Raw genomic sequence first — 20871 nt, 5'->3', positions numbered from 1 at the left:
GTGAAGAACGAATGTGCAAACATGCATTTTAGCATGTTATGCCCTGAATTTGAACGTTAACTCGTTAGTAACGTTAGTAAACACTTGACATCATGTGAGTAATATGTGATAAATAAAACCAAAAAAAATGTCCTACATGTGAAAATAAATGGATCACGTGAAAATGTGAAAATAAAAACACATGCACTACATGTGCAAAACGTATAAAACATCCATCCATCCATCTTCCTTACTGCTTATTCTATACAGGGTTACAGGGAGCCTGGAGCCTATACTAGGGGACTCGGGGCACAAGGTGGGGGACACCATGGACGGGGTGCCATCACAGGGCACCATCGCACACAAACACACACACACACACACACACACATACCCATTCACACACTATGGACAATTTGGAAATGCCAATCAGCCTATAACACATGTCTTTGGACTGGGGGAGGAAACTGGAGTACCCTGAGGAAACCACCAAAGCACGGGGAGAACATGCAAGCTCCGTGCACACAGGGCGGAGGTGGGGTTCGAAGTCGCAACCCCAGAGGTGAGACCACCGTACCCCCCCCCGCCCCCCCACCCATGGAAGTACATAACACGTAAAGTGTCTAAAAACCGCACGTGTGAATTTCACATGCCTGTGATTGAGAAGTGTCTTTTCTGTATCCACTACCTGCTTATTCCCGACTTTAAAATCACCATGCTCACCCTTTTACCATGACGCTGTGCGCTATACAGAAGCGCTAGGCAGCGATGAATCAAAAACAAAACTGTGACAAACTTTGGTGTCTTTACACAAACTTTTTTCACTCGACTCTAATAAACCGAAAAGGATCACTAGCTCCATGTCCTCCAGCTGCCTCTACAGCAGTTTATGAAGATAGAAAACAGAAAAGCTGCATTAACAGAACGAGCAGATGGAAATCTCACACTGCGCTTACAGAGTGCTACGTTTTTCCCTGCTCCAGCGCTTCTCTCTCTCCGAGCTCAGGGGGAAAACTGCTGCTCAAAAACCACCCCTTCCTTAAACTGCTTTCATAAATAACTCCATATTGTTGATCCTTTTCTGTTGGCCTTGGAGTTTAAAGTTCACTAGAATTTTTGTCGTCTTTTCTGTATGTAACAGGGCTGGATGATGGGAAGATGTAATCAGATCTTAGCACATAATTAGCGCTACCCCTGGATAGAAGACAATCTCTCTCATTTTATACATGAATGGAGAACTAGAGAAGTGAAATTTTATAAATATTTAATATTTATTTTATGAATTTTTACTTATCCTACAAATTAGAACAGTAATAGAAGCTTTTTCACATGTATACAGAACTAGAGAAGTGAAATCTTAAACAGCTGGTGAATTATAATAATATTACCCAAATATTTAATATTTATTTTACATATTTTTACTTATCCTACAAATTAGAACAGTAATAGAAGCTTACCAAAAATGTGAACACAAAACATTATGAACATAGTGATTGTAGGTGACAAATACTGTATATTAAGCGAGGGCAGACGGCTACGTAAATAAACTCCACACAAAGTGATCGTACATCATAAAGCAAAACAAGATAAGATGTAGGAGAGATTATAAAAGCATTTTATTTATGAGGCATTTATGAGTAATTACAGAATGTAGACCTGAATTGTACTAAAAGGGTTTTAATTTTAACTTAGTGAAGACTAAATATTTTAGCCGTGTACTTTCTTGTCTGCTTCTTTTTCTCTGCTTCGACCAATCACGAGTGATCACACGTGGGGAGGAGGATTACGTCACCTGACAGTGGACTTCTGGGTTGTGGAGTTTTTAATCCATATTTACACCACAGAAGCTTATAAATAGTGCTTTATATTTTGGCACATATATCTTTCGCCATAGAAATATGATAAACACTCTCATCTCTTGAACGTCATTTTCCTGAAGGCGCTGAGATCAGATTTCAGCTCAGTGTTACTGTTAGACACAAATAACAGATTCATTTAGGAAGATTGTTTTAAGAAGTGTTGTTAAGATGATCTAAAAAGATGGATGGTGCATGCTACTGTCTCCTCATGAAACCTCATTCTGCTCAGGTGATCTGGATAATAATTGTAATTGTAATAGCACACCTGCACCAGTGAGGGCGCTGTTCCTTCTATTGATAGGAATCCTGAGTCTTTTCAGGAAATCGAATGCATTCGGCTCAGCTCACCAATAAGAACTGACACTTTCAGCTCCCAAATGGCTCATCACTCATGTTACTGAGATTTTTACCAGTTAGAATGGGTTTTTATATAAATAATAAATGATGACATAGGGAAACTAGTGACCCTTTTAGCTGTTAAAATTAATAATAATAATAATAATAATAATAATAATAATAAAGAAATCCATAGACCACTCAGCCCAGATATACTTTATGAACTACTGAAATGTTAATGTTCGATTGTGACAGAACAAACCCAAGTTGACATTATTTCTACAACCGTTAGTTCCGGCCCACTAATTTGATTGGCCGAGCAGCGTTCCAAGAGTGCTTATATTTACTATAACCACACTAGGACATTTCACTGTGTGTGTCACTCCGCTCGAATGTCTTCGCCACGTAAACTACCAATATATATTAATTCGAAGCCAGTTTCACTGGTTGCACCTTTAGTGGGAATGTACACATCATTGTGCGCGAGCTAGCCAGCTAGCCGACACGCCATAAAGTGGGTGTGGCTTCTTTGGGATCTATTTCCATTAGTGGAGCAAAAAATAACGACATTATTTGGCCACATTCTGTCCGAAATGTCACCTACTCGATATTAATTTCTTGTTTACAGAACTGGTGTTTAAAAGCAATATCACACTCACAATCGTTCCGTCATACGGAGTATCATCAGGATACCGATATTCAGTATACACACACACTTGCTTGTGTAATATTGCTTAATTATAGGCCTTCTTTTTTTCCGTTATTTAGGTCTGGATGAAACCCATTGTCACAAATTCCCCCCTTTCAGCCTGTGACATGATCCTCAGCATCGTAAACGCTGCTGTACTTTTTTGTTTACAATGAACATGTGCATTTTGTTTTGCACATTGAGTCCTGTCGTGTGATTGGTACTTTCCCGGATTGTACTCCCATGTTCTCCGCTCATTCCCTTCATTAGTTTGTGTATTTATAACCTCCTGTGTCTGTCTCTTGGCGAGGTGTTGTCAATGTTTTTGTGCGTTTGGGTGTTTAGGTCTGAGCCTTATTCTGGTTTCCTTCTCTCCGGTTTCTGCATGTTTTCTCATTTACGGAATATATATTATTTATTTGTTGTCGCTTGCCTGTCATCTGACTCTTGGTATCACGGAATAATAATGATGAGTATTGGTTTAACCTTCATAAACAACACACTTGCGTCCTGCCTCATCACACAGCATGTTACACCCACTCAATTCAAGCGACCAGTCAAATATGTTAATAACGATGTTTGATTCAATTAAAGCAACATTTAACTTCGCTGCACCTCTGACCAGGATAAGCGCTTCCTGAAGAGGAACCAGATGTTTAAAAAAGGGAAGAATTTGGATTAAATTATACTGCAACAAGAGCAACAGCAAAGGAAACTGTTTGCTTGTTTATAATTTAACGCCATGCAGCTACCATGGCTATTTTCATGGTATTTTCAAGTTTTTTTTTTTAAAGTTTATCTTTGATAAAAAAAATGTAAAACTAAATCTGGCCTCACTTCATTAAAAATCTTTATATATGAATCAACTGAATAAAAAGGAGTCCTAGAGGAGCTGAAACCATCAACAGCAAAGAAAAAGAAGGAAAAAAACAGCTCATATATACGAGTCGACTCCTTCTGAACCACACGTCACTAGTTCCTCGTCCCTACAAATTTAACACATGTACAGTGTGTTTGTAAAATCAAGCTCCGATTGATAAAATTCCGTACCTATCGTTTCAGTGTCTCTGTCCAGACTAGACGATTCGCTCGGAGAGATTTTTATATAAAGACTGAGTTTATAAACCACAACAATGAGACTCCGTGATGGATTTTTTTTTTCATAAAACATGGAAAAATGGCATAACTGAACATAAGCCACTCTTGTAAACATTATCTCTCACAACAATGTGTTCCAGATGATTTGTTCAACCCATCACACACACACACACACACACACACACACACACACACACACTACATCTCCATCTCGCCTGTTCTCCTCTCATTGATGTCGGATTTCATAAGATGAGAGAAAGCAAATCCATCTCTATTGCTTTTATTTATTTATATATATTTAATTCTCTCGCTTCTCACTCTCTTTCTCTCACTCTCGGCAGTAGTAGCCAGTTGTCATAGTAACAGCAGATCGCCCGATTTCCCAGGGGACCGTGGGAATTCTTGTGTTTTGCTGAGCCTGACCGCTGTTTGGGCTGCTTTACAATTCCAATTACAGACGCAGGCTCATTTTCACACTACAACTAATTGCCCAGAGCACACAGTTCTGCACACACACACACACACACACTGCTCACCAACTGAATGTTCCAACACAAGAAGGACTGGGGCCGTGTTTCTGTCGGAAAATTCACACGCCAAGATTGCAAAAGGAAACAACAGCCACAGTCGTTAACAAAAAGGTTTAAAATGGTTTGTTTGGTGCAGCTGAAACTTGGAGCATAAAACAGGTAAAAGGTTTTTATACCACAGCGCCGCTGAATGCTCTAATCTGATTAGTCAGGAGGTGTTGATTAAACAGCAGCTATGACAGCAGTCCCGATTGTAATTCAAATCAGGTTTATATTAATCACCTGCAAATTGCTGTGGTGTAAGAGGAATAAAACGTGCTGTTATTGGAAGTTAATCAGCTTCAGTGTGATGACTGGCTGACACCACCCTAACGCAGATTATTTTCTCATAACAGCATGTCTTGAAGTTTTTTATTCCATACATAACTCATAGAATAACTGGGTGTGTAAATGTGATGCATATAAAAATGACTAACTGCCTTAATCATGCAAAATTGTTTAAAAAAAAACCTGATTTCTACACGTGATGTTGGGGTTTTTACACGATTTCTATTCTTTAGTTATAAAGTCAAAAATTTAGCAGCCATATAGTATCACACACATGAGTATTAGGGTTTTTTCAAAAATAAATTTTGTGCTGGTTTGAAACCAGCAATTTTGGAATATTGGCAATGAAACATTTTCACTTGTTCATGTCGTTAATCTTATATTCGCTCACTAACAAGACTAATTTTTCACCAGCACTCTGTCCTCCATGTTTATTTTTCTCCATTGACCACCAACTTGCAATCTGATTGGTCAGGATGCAGAAAAGCACTTGATGTCACTCTGATTTTTTTGAAGAGTTTAACTTTTTTAAACTCTGATGTTACCAACAACAAAGGCTTGCAGCAACACTTCCTACAGGACTACATATAAAATCTTCAGGAAATCAGCACAACATAATCACATGCACACAACGGTAGAGCTGGATCTGCTGCATCTATCTGGACTTGTTTCTGTCTCTATAAACACACAAGAAGCATAATCTGCTTGGAAGTCCAGCTGTAGTCATTTTTACACGATATAATTTTAAAGGCGCTCGTTTCCACAAGCTCTTCTTCAAGACAAAGTGCTAAAGTATGTCTCTTGCTCAGTCACTGGCTTTTTATTTTCGATCATAAAAATGTTCTGGAAAAGGAAAATTAGGGAAAACATTTGTCTTAAAATCCTGTAGCGTACACCCAGCTAACCTGTGTCCCTCCTTTCTTCCATGTCTCTCATATTCCGACTTCACACACACACACACACACACACACACACACACACACGGAGGTACCTGTAGAAGTAGGAGCAGCCGCGGACAGTGTTGTGACTGAAATACTCCTGCGACTTCTCGTTGCCAAAGTCCTCTAGTGGATCCGACCACAGAAGATCACACATGGGCCCAAAGGCTGGAGGCTCTTTAAACCGGTCCAGCTGGAGCACAGAAACAGAAACAGAAAAAGAGAGAGACAGAGAGATAGAGAGCAATATTAAATTTTCATAACTCATACATTATCATACCAAGACTAATACATTAGCATTATATACACATATATCGGGATTATCCACATAAAAACGCAGGTATAATAACATCCAAGACTCTAAATTTTAATTTAAAGTTCTTGTTTTTTTTAATTCATTAACTACTATGAATTATTCGTTATCTATTAAGAAGATGTGTGTAGCTATAAAATGCAAGCCTGGACCTTTATAGGGGTTTAAACAGATTTAAACCTGATCACTCAAAACGCTTTAAAGAGGGGTCTGTGGAGGACTAGTGGCTACGTCTCAGGGCTCACACCACAGTGGCCCGGGTTCGATTCCCAGCCAGGGAACTGACCCCAGCCACTAGGGCTGCACAAGACAGTGCACTCCCAATGCCTGTCCCAAGCTCAGATAAAATGGAAGGGTTGCGTCAAGGAAGGGCATCCGGCATAAAAACTGTGCCAAATAAAATACATGGAACGATGATCTGCTGTGGTGACCCCTAACAGGAGCAGCCGAAAGAGGAATGGCAACAACTCAGAAAACTGTTCACACCTGCACTGCAGAAAATAATATCTTAGCACAGAGATGTCCAAAGGCAGTCAGATTAGACCAGAGGGCTGGTCATCAAAAATATTACTTTAAAGCTCCATTATAGTGAATTTATCTTTAGTGGAATAACTGCAGCAGGGTATCACGTGACAGCTATAATCGTGAGACACAAGCTGATATTCAGACATTCGTGCTTCTTTATGGGATAAACGACATTGACCACTTCAATTAAGGAATCTTTCAAGAACATACAAAAGGTTTTCCATGCTTATTGGAATCACTGCCACTTATTAACTCTAGTAATGTTCTCTAATAAAAACCTTCTTCTGCCAGGATAGCTTCCAGCTGCTTCAGTTTCTCTGCTCTCTCATCCTCCGAATCATTTTTTTTGCAATGCCCATGATTTGTTTCATAATGTCTCACGATATTAAGTTCCTTAATTACCTCAGCACTCTCTTGATATACAAGGCTCACGCATTTGCTATGGCTCTCGATGAAAAAGTATTTGTGTTTCCAGCTCTTCAGAAATCACCTTTTGTCTGTAACCATGACTAAATATCATTCAGTAAATCAATTTGCAAGTGTAGTCAGAGAAAAAAAGAGCTTTTGCAATTTAGCTAACTGTGTTAACACAGTCTGCTGCCACCGTCAGGTGAAAGGAAAAATCACAATCTGTCCGCGGGCTACGTTTTGTCATGTTTCGACTTTGGACACTTCTGTCTTAGCAAGTGAAAAATCATGAATAAAGGAAAAGTTATCTAATATTTCTAATATTATTAGATTATTATTTGTTGTTATTATTATAACAAATATAAAACCATTAAGCCTTTTTCTAGACATATTTACTAATTTCATGGTTAAAATTGTCTTATTCTATTGGCAGATAATTTTGCTCCTTTCTACAATTAGCTAAGAATTATTACTCTTTTAAAAATTACTAATTAATCTTATAAAGCTTATTAATCTTATATTTGTTTAAAAACAATCTAATAAAGAGAAATTGTAGTTGGATTTGCATATATTTTAGATATTTCCACTTGCTAAGATACACGTTTTGCAGTGTGGTAAGATCCTGGTAAGACCTTAACCACATGCATTTACACTTGTAGTCTTATGCATCTTTGATTATCCTGAAGAGAATTTGTTTGCTGTATCACACATAATATCCAACTATGTTTATCGTCATATCTTTTTGTTATTACTGAACTACTTCATAAGCACTTCCTGTTTAAACAGTAGACAAAGCAAACTTCATCTAACAGTCATAGCGAAGTCTTGCCAACTCTTAAGTGTGTGCAAGTTCTGTGTTTGATTGTGTTTTGACTATTACCCTCCTTACGACCTCGAGTTTTGCATTATCGTGTAATACACCTCCAGCACATGGATCCTCAAACCTGTCTCGAGTCCTGTGTGTTACATTTATAACACTTGAGCACAAACATTCTGTGTTGTTCTGGTTGTTTTATGCAAAAGATGGTTTGGAAAAGACATCTAAAGTTCTGCACTTTTTTATTTAATCTCAGTGGAAACTCTAGCATTTGATTTTGGCAATTGATCTTTATAAGAAAACACTCTTTAGACGGTTTAATAGCAAACACTGCTATATTGCACAAGCATCTGAAAGTAAAATTGGAGTGTATATTGATTCGTAATGTTTTGGGAGAGGTTTTGGTTTTCAAATAAGGTTTGGAGAGATGGATGTATTTGCTAAAATGTGTCTCAGACCGGCTGAAGTGGTTTGAGTGATCACTTCTGATTTCCTTTTTTCGTAAATATGTCTCCAGTACATTTACACATGCACTTTTATGATAATTCCATTTTCAATACGGCAGCCACCTTTTGCATAAGACCATCATTTTTTTTTTGTTACTTGGCATTACATACCTTGAAAGTGACCTTGGGTCTTAGACACGTAAATAAATAAATAAATAAAATTGTGTTGTAAGCTAATTTGCATTTTACGCAGCAATTGTATATGCATGTGAGGTAAAATCTTATTAGGATGCAATGCGGATATATAGACGCATAACATCAAGCAGGCCTGAATGATTTATTAATTTAATGGACATAAAGGTCAGTTTCCTCTGTGCAAGAAATGTTATTCAGAGACTAAATCCATCAGCATATTCATGAGTGTGTGTGTGTGTGTGTCTGTGTGTGAGAGAGCACCTTCTTGATGTCATCTAACGTGTGTATCTCTGGTGAGAGGCCACCATGCACGCACAGAAACTGCTGATTCATCAGAGCGGCCAGTGGCAGACAGTCGAACGCATCCATACACGCGTCATACACCTGCTCCGAGTATTTAATTTTACCTTAAAGAAGGACAAAAAGAGAGAGGGAAGAGAAGAAAATGGACAAACATGAGTGAGAGGAATTACAAGAGAAAAAGAACAGCTTAAAAACATGCAAACGCTCCGACATGTTCCGAGGCTGTATTTTCTTCTGCGTCTCATTTGTACACAGAGATCCTGCATGAATTTACACTTTCACAGAACACTGTCAATCGAGACATCGAGAGAGCGAGAGAGAGAGAGAGAGAGAGAGAGAGAGAGAGAGAGTGTGTGTCTGAGAGACAATCTGTACTGTGTCAACTTCGCCATCCCAGAGCCACCCCATCTGTTCAGTCATACCACTGCATCACTCAGCAACACACACACACACACACACACCTCCCTCCATCTCTCGTCTTGTTTCTATGGTTTTCTTACACACACTCATGCAGTGTCTCTGCAGGTAATCATGTACATTTTTTTCATATAAAATTTATGTGAAGTTTTTTTTTTAATTTATTTTATTATTTAAACTTGTGTTTAAAATGTGTCTTTAGGATTATTAAGGGAATATAATTTATTTACACACAGACGTGTTTTTTTTTTCTAAAAAAAAAAAAGAAAGAAAAATCGTACAAGAAAATCTGAGGTGAAAACATGAGAGGCGAGTGTTGTTGCATCATAAAATATAAGAGCCAATCAGTTTACAATATGCAAATCAAGACCACAAGGGCATTTCCTATTTGCATATTTATTGAACCTGGTTTTCTTGATAAGAGACGCAAGTCACTTCTGTGCCTTTTTTTTTTGGAGAAACCTCAAGATCAAACAAGTTATTATTTAGCACAGGAAAGATTATGATTTAAAAGACCACATTTAAGAAGGTACAGAAACACAAAATGGACTGTTCATCTTAAAGGATGGATGTCTCTTTAACTGAGGGCAGCCCTTTTCAGGCCAAGAGTGTGTCCAATGAAGCCCGTGTGTGTGTGTGTGTGTGTGTGTGTGTTCTCGCACTTGGCAGATGGAAAAGGAGGGCGCCCACTCTTTACTGTCCCATCAGGGAAATCACACTCGCTGACTCCCTGGGCCAATCATTAACGAGCAAATTAATTTGCTGCTAATGCTCTCGCTCTCTCTGTCTCATTTGAGAGACACTGATCTAGAAAGCATGTCTGAGAGAAAACATGGAGCTTATGAAGAGGGTGAGGGAAAGAAGGATCCTGAAGAAATGGTGGGATTTGGAAGAGAAGGGGACAGGAGGAAGGGATAGATAGATAGATGCATGTATTTGTAGACTGAGAAGACAGTTGTTGGATGAATGGTTGGATGGGTGGATGAGTGGACATACAGACTGAGAGGACAGTTAGTGATAGAAGGATGGATGGATGGATGGATGGATAGATAAAATGATGAAGAGAATAGAATGAATGGATGGATAGATGATGGATAGAATGTCTAAATGGATAGATAAATGTATGGCTATATAGAGTAAGAAGACAGTTGTGGATAGAGGGATGGAGAGGAGAGAAAATGGATGGATGGATGGATGGATGGACGAATGGGTGGAAAATGAACAGATGGATGGATAAGCATGACTTATGACTGGATGGTTGAACAGGATGTATGGATCGAATGATGGAGAAAATGGAAGAATGATTAGATAGACAGCATAGATGGATAGATGGATGAATGGTTCTTTCTCAGAAAGATAGTTGTGGGTGAAGAAAAATGGTTGTAGAAAAATAGATAAATCAAACCAATGGGCTAAAGGAAAAAATAATGCATTGTGGGTAAACAGGAGATGGATAAAGGTCTGACTTGCTGTTTGAGCAGGAAATAAAGTGAGAAATTTAGTGGACAAAAAGAAGTGTGTGCCTTCATACTTACATTCTTGTTTGAATGTGAAATATTCAGTCAAATGTCTACATTCATGGTTTCCCCGCAGCAGAAATAACGTCTTTGGGTAGAGGATTTTCAGTGACCAGAGATACAATACACACTGAGAAAGAGAGAGAGAGAGAGAGAGAGAGAGAGAGAGAGAGAGGGTGGGGTCACAGAAATTATATAAAGAGTTGGTTTTTCATTTACTCTTTATATTCTGTTATGAATTAAATTCCCATTGAAATTTAAAAGAAAAAGATGAAATGCATGAAACTTACATTACAATCATCTTTAAAACTTCAAAACCTTATTTCAGTGCATTCACAATGAACACATTGCTGGGTAGCAGGTAGTTAAACCAAATTTTAATGCCTTCAATTCTATTAGCTGAAACATCAACTATACTACACTCTATAATCAAATGTCATTTTCTAGTAATGGCTACAATTTCTGGTTTAGAAAGTGAGTTTTCTAGTAATGTCTAGAAACTGAGTTAAATCTTGACAAGCTTGACTTCCTTAAACTGTTAAAGCCTCTGCCATGTTATCAACATCACCCACTGTCAAGCTGGAAATCCGGAAATTGGAAAAGTTTTTCCGAAATTTGTAATTGCTGTAATACTGTCATGATGTACACGCAATCTCATCAAAACCATGCAATTCTATCTGACTTTTTTTTATTGTTGTTGCAAAAAAATATGTTAATGTTATAAACATGATTCAGCCTGAATATATCTGAGTTTTCTCACCAATGCACTGTTTTTAAAAATGTAATGTTGAAATTTTTATGAAACTTTACTTATCTAAGAATCACAGATTTTCATACTACCTTATAATTCTGTTGAACAATATAAATATCATATTACAGAGAGATTCTGATCATTTTGGTGAAATGCCTAGTCTATGTGAATCTCAAGCAAAAAAATTATAATTTCGTCAGTCACTTTCAAATTAATTTTTTTGCTATTAAAAAAAAGGAAAAGAAATAGGGTCAGCTGAAATCCATTGCTAACTACTGAACATGAAGTTTAAACAGAGCGCTAACCTGGCAACTACAAACACATGGTTTACTAGGTAGGGTGCCTACACAGCGTGAGTGTGAGAGAAAGCACTAGGTCACTAACCTCGATACTGAAGTAACCTCGGTCCACGTAGTCCCCTAGAAAGAGGTACCGCGTTGTAGCTGGAGACCCTCCCACCTCAAACAGCTTCATCAGGTCAAAGAACTGCCCGTGAATATCTCCACACACTGCAGTACACACACGATATCAGAACTGCATACATTTTAGTGGAAGAAAACAAAGCTAGTATTCATTCGCAAATTCTTACTATGTAGAAATGTCCCTACAAACCAAATCTCACCTACAGACATATTCATCTTTTATACCACAGCACTGTTACATTCTCCATTCTGATTGGTCAGAAGGTGTCGATTCATTTTCGTTTCTATAGTAACAACTAACACAGGTATTTCTACGGCGGACGCTCCACAGAAACGGATTTTAAAAAGTATGAGATTGATGATGTAGTGTGAGGAGACATTTATTTAGCATTTATGGAAGGAGTCTCCAGTGTCAGTGCTTTGTAACCGTCGGAGGTAAAGCTGTAACTTTAAGTCTTCTGACGCAGGACCTTTCCGGTTTCTCGGTTACATGACAAGCAGTATTCTTCTGTCTTATTAACGTCATTAACTCATAACACGTAAGTGATAACAGGGACTAGCTGGTTTTGAAGACATTCCACAACTTTAAATGTTAAACCTTAAACTTTATACTATAAACGATTAAAAAGTGTGACATAAATAAAAATTGTAATTGTTGGCAAATTACTGTGATATAAGACAAAAACATGCTTTGGGACATGCTGTTATTGGAAAATAATCAGCTCCAGGGTGGTAACAGTAACTCTGCTTTGTCACACCAACATCATACCATACTATTGATGAATTTCCTATAATAGAATGCCCCCGGGTGTTTTATTCCTCACTTAGTGCATACTGCCTTCTAACAGTTAACAATGAATTATTGATCATTTCCCTTTTTAAATATGGTTTGACCTCATCCTAATTCAGGGCTGCTGCATAAATGTGTATATGTGTGAATCAGGTGATTACTCTCTCTAATAAAAGGCTGTCCCTCAGTACACTCTTAGAAAAAACAAGGTTAGACTTAGCACCCTAAAGGGTTATTTGTTTTGTTCATCTGGGGAAACCCCTTGAACTTCGACATAGAAATCTACTAGAGAGAGCTAACATTACAGAAAGATAAAGTCCATTAGAAGACAGAACCATCTCAATGAAAAAAAAAAAACCTGAGGACCCATTTTTTTCCAGACGCGACTTTAGACAACCCAGGAACTCTAGGAACATTTTGAAGGAAGTGCTGCTTTTAGTTCCTGGGTTGTAGTTCTCATACAGGAATGTAGGAATGTAGCTCCCGGACCAGGAACTATTAGTGGAGCTTGCTGTACTGAACACTGGGACAAAAAAAAAACCAAAACACTTCAATCTCAACACTTTTCTTTTTGCTGTATCTTTGCTTAGCTTAGTTACTGTATCGCAATTTGCCATTTTGCATAATGGTACTTGTTCCCACGGCGCAGTGGAAACACAGAACAGGAACTCGCCCTGAACCCCAGTGGAAACACGCCTTTTAACTCAAATCTGTACTTTAGTGTAATAATCTTTGACTGATCTGCAAAATATTTCCAGAAATGAAAAACCAAACCCCAGAGCACCCAATTTCTCTCCTCCTACTGCTTCTACATCAAAAGCACACATAGCATGGACTAACACATTCCACACACTCTCCCACCAGTGCTCAGATATCCATCTCCATGTGTCTGGATCATATCTAATAAAAACTAGAGTTTTATTCTAACTAGAATAATCTTTAAAATAATCTAAGAACATACACTATATGGCCAAAAGTATGTAGACGCCTGACCATTACACTCGTATGTGCTTGTTCAACATCCCATTCCAGATTTAGTCCCCCTAGTGCTATTATAATAACCGCCACTATTCTGGGAAGGCTTTCCTCTAGATTTTGGAGCGTGGCTCTGGGGATTTGTGCTCATTCAGCCACAAGAGCATTAGTGAGGTCAGGCACTGACGCTGGGTGAGAAGGCCTGCTGTACAGGCAGCATTCCAGTTCATCCCAAAGGTGTTCAGTGGGGTTGAGGACAGGGCTCTGTGCAGGACGCTGGGTCTTCATGGAGCTCACTTTGTGCCCAGGGGCATTGTCATGCTGGAACAGGTTTGGGCCTCTTGGTTCCAGTGAAGAGAAACTGTAATACTATAGCATAAAAAGACATGTACAATTGTGTGCTTCCAACTTTGTGGCAACAGTTTGGGGAAGAACCACATATGTGTGTCATAGTCAGGTGTCCATATACTTTTGGCCATACAGTATAGTATTCACAAGTTTTAGGGATCCTGCAAACCGTACAAAGACTGTAACAGCCTGTGAGTGTCTAAATCTCATATGCAGTCCTCTTTCATTAAAAGAATATTCTTACACTGGTCGTACTACATATTAAATTGGCACTCCTTTCCAACCGTTTGAGATAGTCCTTGCTGCAGAACCAAAAGTCCAGGGGGTGGAGCTGGACCTGATCTAACTCCTCCTTTCAATGTAACACTAAGCCTAACCCTTAATCTACAACATATTGTACAAAACATAATGACAAACAGTTATCCACTCTGAAACAAACTTAGTCGCCTCCACCCTCTGTAATTTTGATTCGACTCCGCCCAGGAAGGAGGAGCTAAATCAGGACTGATTCCACTCCCTGGACTTTTGGCTCTGCAGCAAGGGGTACTTGAACAAAACGGTACTATTATACGGTATACGGGTGGCGTTTTCTTTCACACCACAGCAATTTGCCAATTATTACACATTTTAAGTTATAAATTGATGACACGCAGTTCTTTTTACAGCCAACCCCTCACCTTTCTCTCTCTTTTCTCGTTTTATTAAAGTTAATAAACCAAAAACACAGCTTGTCATGTTACAGAGAAACCGGAAAGTATAAAGTCCTCTGTCCTGAAGACTCACTGCGGTGGAAAGTGGAAAGTTACAGCTATTACAATGTGCTGACACTGGAGACTCCTTAAATGTTAAATAAACATCTTTTTACAAAGAAAGCTTCGCCATATCAGCAATTAAATGTTTTGCTTTCTTCTGTCCAGTCAGAATTGAGAATTGAGCAGCACAATGGAGTTGCAGATAAAGTAGTACATTTTACACTTTAGTTCATTACACCATCATTTAAACTCACCACAGCATTATGGGAACACACATACTGCACTGGAAGAATAAAGTCTAACAGGAAGTCTTGTTAGAATGGATTCTATGCCAATTAGCATTTGGCAAGTTTGTGAAAACTAGTGTTTAGGGCATATGTGTTCGTCTCTCTGACCTGTAACGGGAGCCTCGATGTCCAGCATTGTCTTCTCCTGTCGCAGGATGGAGGCTCCCTCATTGATGATGCGCAGGGCGACAGGTTCCTCCACACGGCCTTCTTTAGTGAGGTGAGCCTTCAGCAGGTCTACACGTGGCTTTCCTTCACAGTCAAACACCTCCCGCATACTCAACCTGTGGCTCAGCGGGAAGGGGACCGCTACAGAGAGAGAGAGAGAGAGAGAGAGAGAGAGAGAAACTGTAAAAAAAAAAAGTCTACTGGTCCACTGGTATCAGTGGCTTTAGTTTAAAAACGAATTAAAAAGATAATCAATTGACCCCTCATAATTAAAGGTGCAGTTTGTGATTATAAATGTGCTTTTAAACCTGATATAATCACATCATTTTAAAGATATATTAGAAAAACACAGTATTCACAATCAGGATCAGGATATTCAGGGCTTATGTTTGCATTTTTTCTGGCCCAGAAATTACTTCGGCCAGACAGAACAAAGGTGATGTTTTTGTTGTTGTTGTTGATCCAAACCACCTCCTTCTTTTGCAATTATTGTGAGTTTTCCTAATGTATCTTTAAAATTATGTGATTATATCATGTGTAAAAGCACTTTTAAATTGGCTGTGCTCTCTGGGTGGGAGGGGCATACTCTCTCTGCCCTGTCAATCACAGCAATGCTAGCCAATCATGGGTGTCTGTGAGTTCATGTATGCAGAAGAGGGTAGATTGTGCCTTTCCTCAGAGTGACTTATGCTGCAGTTTGAAAAGATGTCTTTGACTGGTTTCATGTGTCTCAGGAAGCACACGTTATCCTTCACCCTCCCAAAAATGGGTAAAAAATTAAAAAAAAGAGAGGGGTGTGGGGTCACTGGGTGAGCTCATCATTGTTTTTATTTTGATTGTATTTCTGCATCACAGACAGCAGAGGGCACTAAAAATTACAAACCGCTCCTTTAAGGGCAGAGAATAAAATGTGAGAAAGAGAGAACAAGCAAATATGAGAGTGTCCTGATCACAGAGATATGCTCCTGAGGATATATGTACTTAACACGGAAGACAAAATCATCATTCTACTCACTATTTGGCCATTTTTGGCTAATTAGGTTGAGGTTAGAGATTCGAGCACATAATAGTGTAGATGTACTTCAAACTGAATGTCTGGATGTAAGGATATAGCTTATCATGCTTTACAGCAGTAGCATGGTATTGCATTAAAAACAAGACTACAGGTTATAAATAATTCTACATTTTCTCTCGCTTCTCAAATTAGATTAAAACAAAAACCTTTAGAGACGATCATCCCAAATAAAACACAGGAGTAGTGACAACATTTTGAAGTGCACAAGACAACATTATTGGGTATGTTGAATATTAAAGCGTATTGAGGTGAGAATCTCTAGACACCTCATGATTCAATTTGACTTCGCTTCAGAGTGCCAGGATGAAATTAAAAAACTATTTCTGCATCTCACTTCTTGATTTGTACAGGTACAACATTTTCCAGTATTGCCACTTGGCACTTTGTGAGTTTAATGCATTCCTTATAGTGATTATTTTTCATCAAGAACATTAAAAATTATGCACAAGCCTTCACGAAGAAGAATCTTTTCCCTATCACTAACAGTATGCCTGATTACTGGCACACACTCACTGCTTTTCATAACACCAGAAACTGGGGCAGTGGGAGAAAAAGAAACGAGAGGAAAGATATGCGAGTGTGAAGAGCAAAAAAAACAACACATTAGTATGTTAAAGGTGCCATGTTCTACTTTTAGCTTTAAACATGTTTAATAAACGTTTGCACTAAATTACTCGTTGCGTATCAAGTGTTATGTGATAGAAAAATTGCTCTGAATAAATAGAATTCATTTATGGAATTACAGGAGAAGAACTGAAGAAGCAGAGCGAGAAAAAAAGGGGAAAGGAAAAGGTGGTGAGCGAGAAAGCAAACTGTGACAGGTGTTACCAGGGCAACGGTAGCCAAAGGCTAGTATGGCATTTGTCATACACACAGAAACACACACACAAACACATACACCTAGAGGCAATTTTGAGTCCTCAGTCTAACTATTGGCATGTTTTTGGGAGGTTGGAGGAAACCGGAGAACCCGGTGGAAAGCCATGTAGACATGATGAGAACATGAGAAACGCCAAACAGACAGTAACTCGAGGTCAGGAACAAATAAGAACCCTAGAGCTATGAGGAGACAACGTTACCCATTGCAGCACCGTAATTAACAAAGGTGGACAAATCACGAGCATGTCTGGGTGATTAGCGTTTTTTTTTTTTTTTTCAACGTAGCCTGATGGACACGTTAAGTGCAATAAAGCTTCATATCCAGTAACTCTCTTGCTAGCACAACACACAGTCACCTCACTGTTAAACATATCAAGAAGAGATAAAGACGCTAGCCTGAGACTTGTACATGAGTAAAAACACCGCAGCTCATAGCCAGACGCTGGCCCACAACATGCTGACAGTTTGTCAACAGGATGTGCTATTTCAGAAATTTCTAAGAAAAGGATAACGACTCAGGATAATGAGTCACGTCATCCTTATACTTGTTTAACTAGCTAACTAGCTTGTCGTACTTTATTACTTTATGGTAGCTAATATTTTTTGCCTAGTTTAGCTTAGGCCTCTGGGCAACCAAAACACACACTCTAAAAAGTTCTTATGTATGGACTTATGTAGCTTTTACATATTGATATAATGTCCATGTTACTATGAACAATTAGGGTCGTAAATGTTCGTATTTCTATTTAACGATTTTAACATAAAACTGATATTATTTACCTATTTACTTTTTGTTGAACTTGCATATTTTACTTAAGTGCCCTTAATTTAAATATGTTCATCCATGAATTATGCTTTTTAGTGCTGGACAGTAAATTAGAGCCTGGTGGGCTAGCTAATGAATTTGTGATGATGATTTGTCTACTTCTGGGTTATGAAAGGGTTAACACATGACCGTGCTGTTATACAACAATGATCCACACCTGGATATTGTGAAGTGTATTGTTTTATTATTCTGCTTATATCACAGCAATTTTCCAACAATTACAACGTTTAATTTATTAATGAATAACACATCACTCTTTCTAACTGTTAATAGTTACATTTTGGGAACATCCACAAGACAAGTTCCTGTTATCGCTTACGTTATAGCTGCAAGAAACATTCATTCCTTCATCAGCCTCTCCTTTTCTCTCTGTCGCTAAAAAAAATGCAGCTTGTAAACTCCTCTGTCCTGAAAAGGAAACTTTACAAAGCACTGTGACTGTTGCAATGCGCTGACACCTGCGACTCCTTCCATAAATGTTAAATAAACATCTCCTTAAATAAAAAAAACTTCACCACATCAATGATTATAGCTATTCTTTTGTTAAACAATACTTTTTTTATCTGTTTGTTATTTGTACAAGTCCCTGTGTATGAGCTGTTACTTTAGAAACAATAACAAGAACGAGTGCATTAATATTAACCTATCGTTCGTGTTGCAGCCGGAACTACTTTCCAGTTATAGAACAATAATACACACATTCTGACCAATCAGCTTCGAGAATTCAACCACTCTGTAATATAAATATGTGTAAAACACTGAACACAGCTGAATGTTTTTCAATGGTTGAAAGAAATAATAATATTGTATTAACTGCACCACTTAAATGTCAGAATTGAGACATTTATATGTATATTCATGTATTTTCACTAATGCTGATTCAGTACTATGATCTGCACCCAGACTGAAATTCATCATGAATGTTGTTTTTAATGAGGAAGACATTTCACTAATTCAATAAAAATACTATACATAATAATCCCTACAACTTGTTAAATTAGAAGTGACCTAATATTAAAATTATTTGAATTCTATTGATTAGGATTTGGAGTTATAGGTTAACAAGTGCATGTAGAGGAAAAAAAGAAAGAAACAAAATGCCTGTTTCCAGTGAGGTGAGTAACGTCAAACAGATGGAAGTGACACCGTCAACTACATCAGGCACGTTCTGAAGTGTCTTAAGGCAGAGAGTAACTCACTACTTGTTCTAGTGTGTCTTTGCAACCTTTTTCCAAATCATTTACTACACAAATACAAAACACTGAAGTGAATATAGCCTATTGAAAGTGAAGAGAGGAAATGTGAAGGTCAAGAGGCTTTTATATCCCACACACATCACATTTTGTATTCACACTACAGAAAATCCTTTACACAAAATCCTTTAGCAGTGGACACACACACACACACACACACACACAGTGAGCTGTCAGAGCCAGTGGCGTAGCGCAGGCTGCTCTTAATTTCAGTATGAGTGCTGAACCAAGACTAAATATATGACAGTAGAAAAGTAAGTGATGGCTCTATTTGTGTCTATTACTGCTGAATATTATTATATGCTCTAAAATGATGTCTTTGTTGAGAGATCATGGGAAGTGGGCCATCTGTGGATGTGTGTGAGTGAGATGGGGATCAATAAGTGAGACTGAAGCACAGAGAAAGAGAGAGAAAGAGAGAGAGAGAGAGAGAGAGAGAGAGATGCTGCATTACTGGGATTTGATCCGGCTCTACAAATGAAGGCAGGGAAAATGGTCGTACAGCCTCTTATCTGATTGTGACTGTGTGTGTGTGTGTGTGTGTGCGCGCATGTGTGTGTGTGTGTGTGTGTCTTTATTTAGCAGTACGGCTGCATTACTGAAGTGCAGTATACAGCAGAGGGCTCTTACATAACAACATCTCCTCGAGAGCTTGCACACAAAGACTGTTACACACACACACACACACACACACACATGCACACAGTGTGCCAACTAAACCACTGCCACACGTGCACACAAGCACGCACACATATGCAGCTGCTCTACTGCATCATTACACACACACAGAGACACACACACGGTATCAAATAAGCATTTACCCCATATGTTTACACGCAGCTTAACAAGCACAAAACAGGCGCATTGTATGCATATGGAAATACTTTAAAAGGCGGTAAATGATCTACTCAATCATTTCATGCACTTAACAACCATATGCTTGCTCATTATGCAAAAAATGGAAGCATTTATAATTTGTATAAATGATAAATTCCTGCCTCATCCTTCCAGGAGGTGGTGTTTTCCCTTCTCCTTCTACGACAGACCCATTAGTTTAATGGTAGATTCAGTATTTTTACTGATTCTACCATGTCATGGTTTCCTGAAGCTGCTCTTCCAAGTGTGTAAAAGCTTTTTTTTCCTCCAGAACAAAATACTCTTTCAAAAAAACACACGATCTAACATTTTGTTATTTTCATTACCAAGTGACTTGGACTGTAGCTACTTCTTGCCAGGGTTCCAAACAGAGAGACGGAGCACAAGAAAACAATCACAAAATAGTCACGAGTCATCGTAAAAGACAGACAACCACCATTTTGAAACAAAAACTAGCTATGCTAGCTGGTATGGGTGGTTTGTGTGACAGTTTCTAGTGTTCTGGCTCATGTTAGTTGGATAGCTTGGCTGTTCCTTCTTCAGAAAGAGGGAGAGATTTATGACAAGTTAGCTACATCGTTAGATTTACGACAAGTTAGCTACATCGACAAGTTAGACAAGTTAATTAAGACAAGTTAGCTACATCGTAATAGTGAATGATAGCTAAACATATTCCTGTATGCAATTTAGTTTGTATGTGGTTTACTTAATGAGATATCAGACCAGAAGTGTTCCGCAGGGTTTACATTCTGAAATGTTTGCTTAAAAGTGAT

At 38.4% G+C, this 20871-nt stretch overlaps 1 protein-coding gene across 3 annotated transcripts in view; it reads right to left on the bottom strand.

Annotated features, from left to right (window-relative positions):
- The window catches only part of ppp3cb (protein phosphatase 3, catalytic subunit, beta isozyme), a 53728-nt gene that overhangs the window by 13388 nt on the left and 19469 nt on the right, over nucleotides 1–20871 (bottom strand). For all 3 annotated transcript variants that reach the window (XM_026919806.3, XM_026919808.3, XM_026919807.3), the window contains exons 2-6: nucleotides 15130–15330; nucleotides 11832–11956; nucleotides 10715–10826; nucleotides 8721–8866; nucleotides 5809–5948 (exon numbers count right to left, since the gene is read on the bottom strand). In XM_026919806.3, coding sequence (XP_026775607.3) covers nucleotides 5809–5948; nucleotides 8721–8866; nucleotides 10715–10826; nucleotides 11832–11956; nucleotides 15130–15330 — 724 coding nt within the window. The remainder of the gene's footprint in view (nucleotides 1–5808; nucleotides 5949–8720; nucleotides 8867–10714; nucleotides 10827–11831; nucleotides 11957–15129; nucleotides 15331–20871) is intronic.

Source organism: Pangasianodon hypophthalmus, chromosome 9 (assembly GCF_027358585.1).
Source record: "Pangasianodon hypophthalmus isolate fPanHyp1 chromosome 9, fPanHyp1.pri, whole genome shotgun sequence".
Lineage (NCBI taxonomy): Eukaryota > Metazoa > Chordata > Actinopteri > Siluriformes > Pangasiidae > Pangasianodon > Pangasianodon hypophthalmus.
Note: the sequence above shows the minus strand (reverse complement) of the source record. Positions and strands in the feature narration are given on the sequence as shown.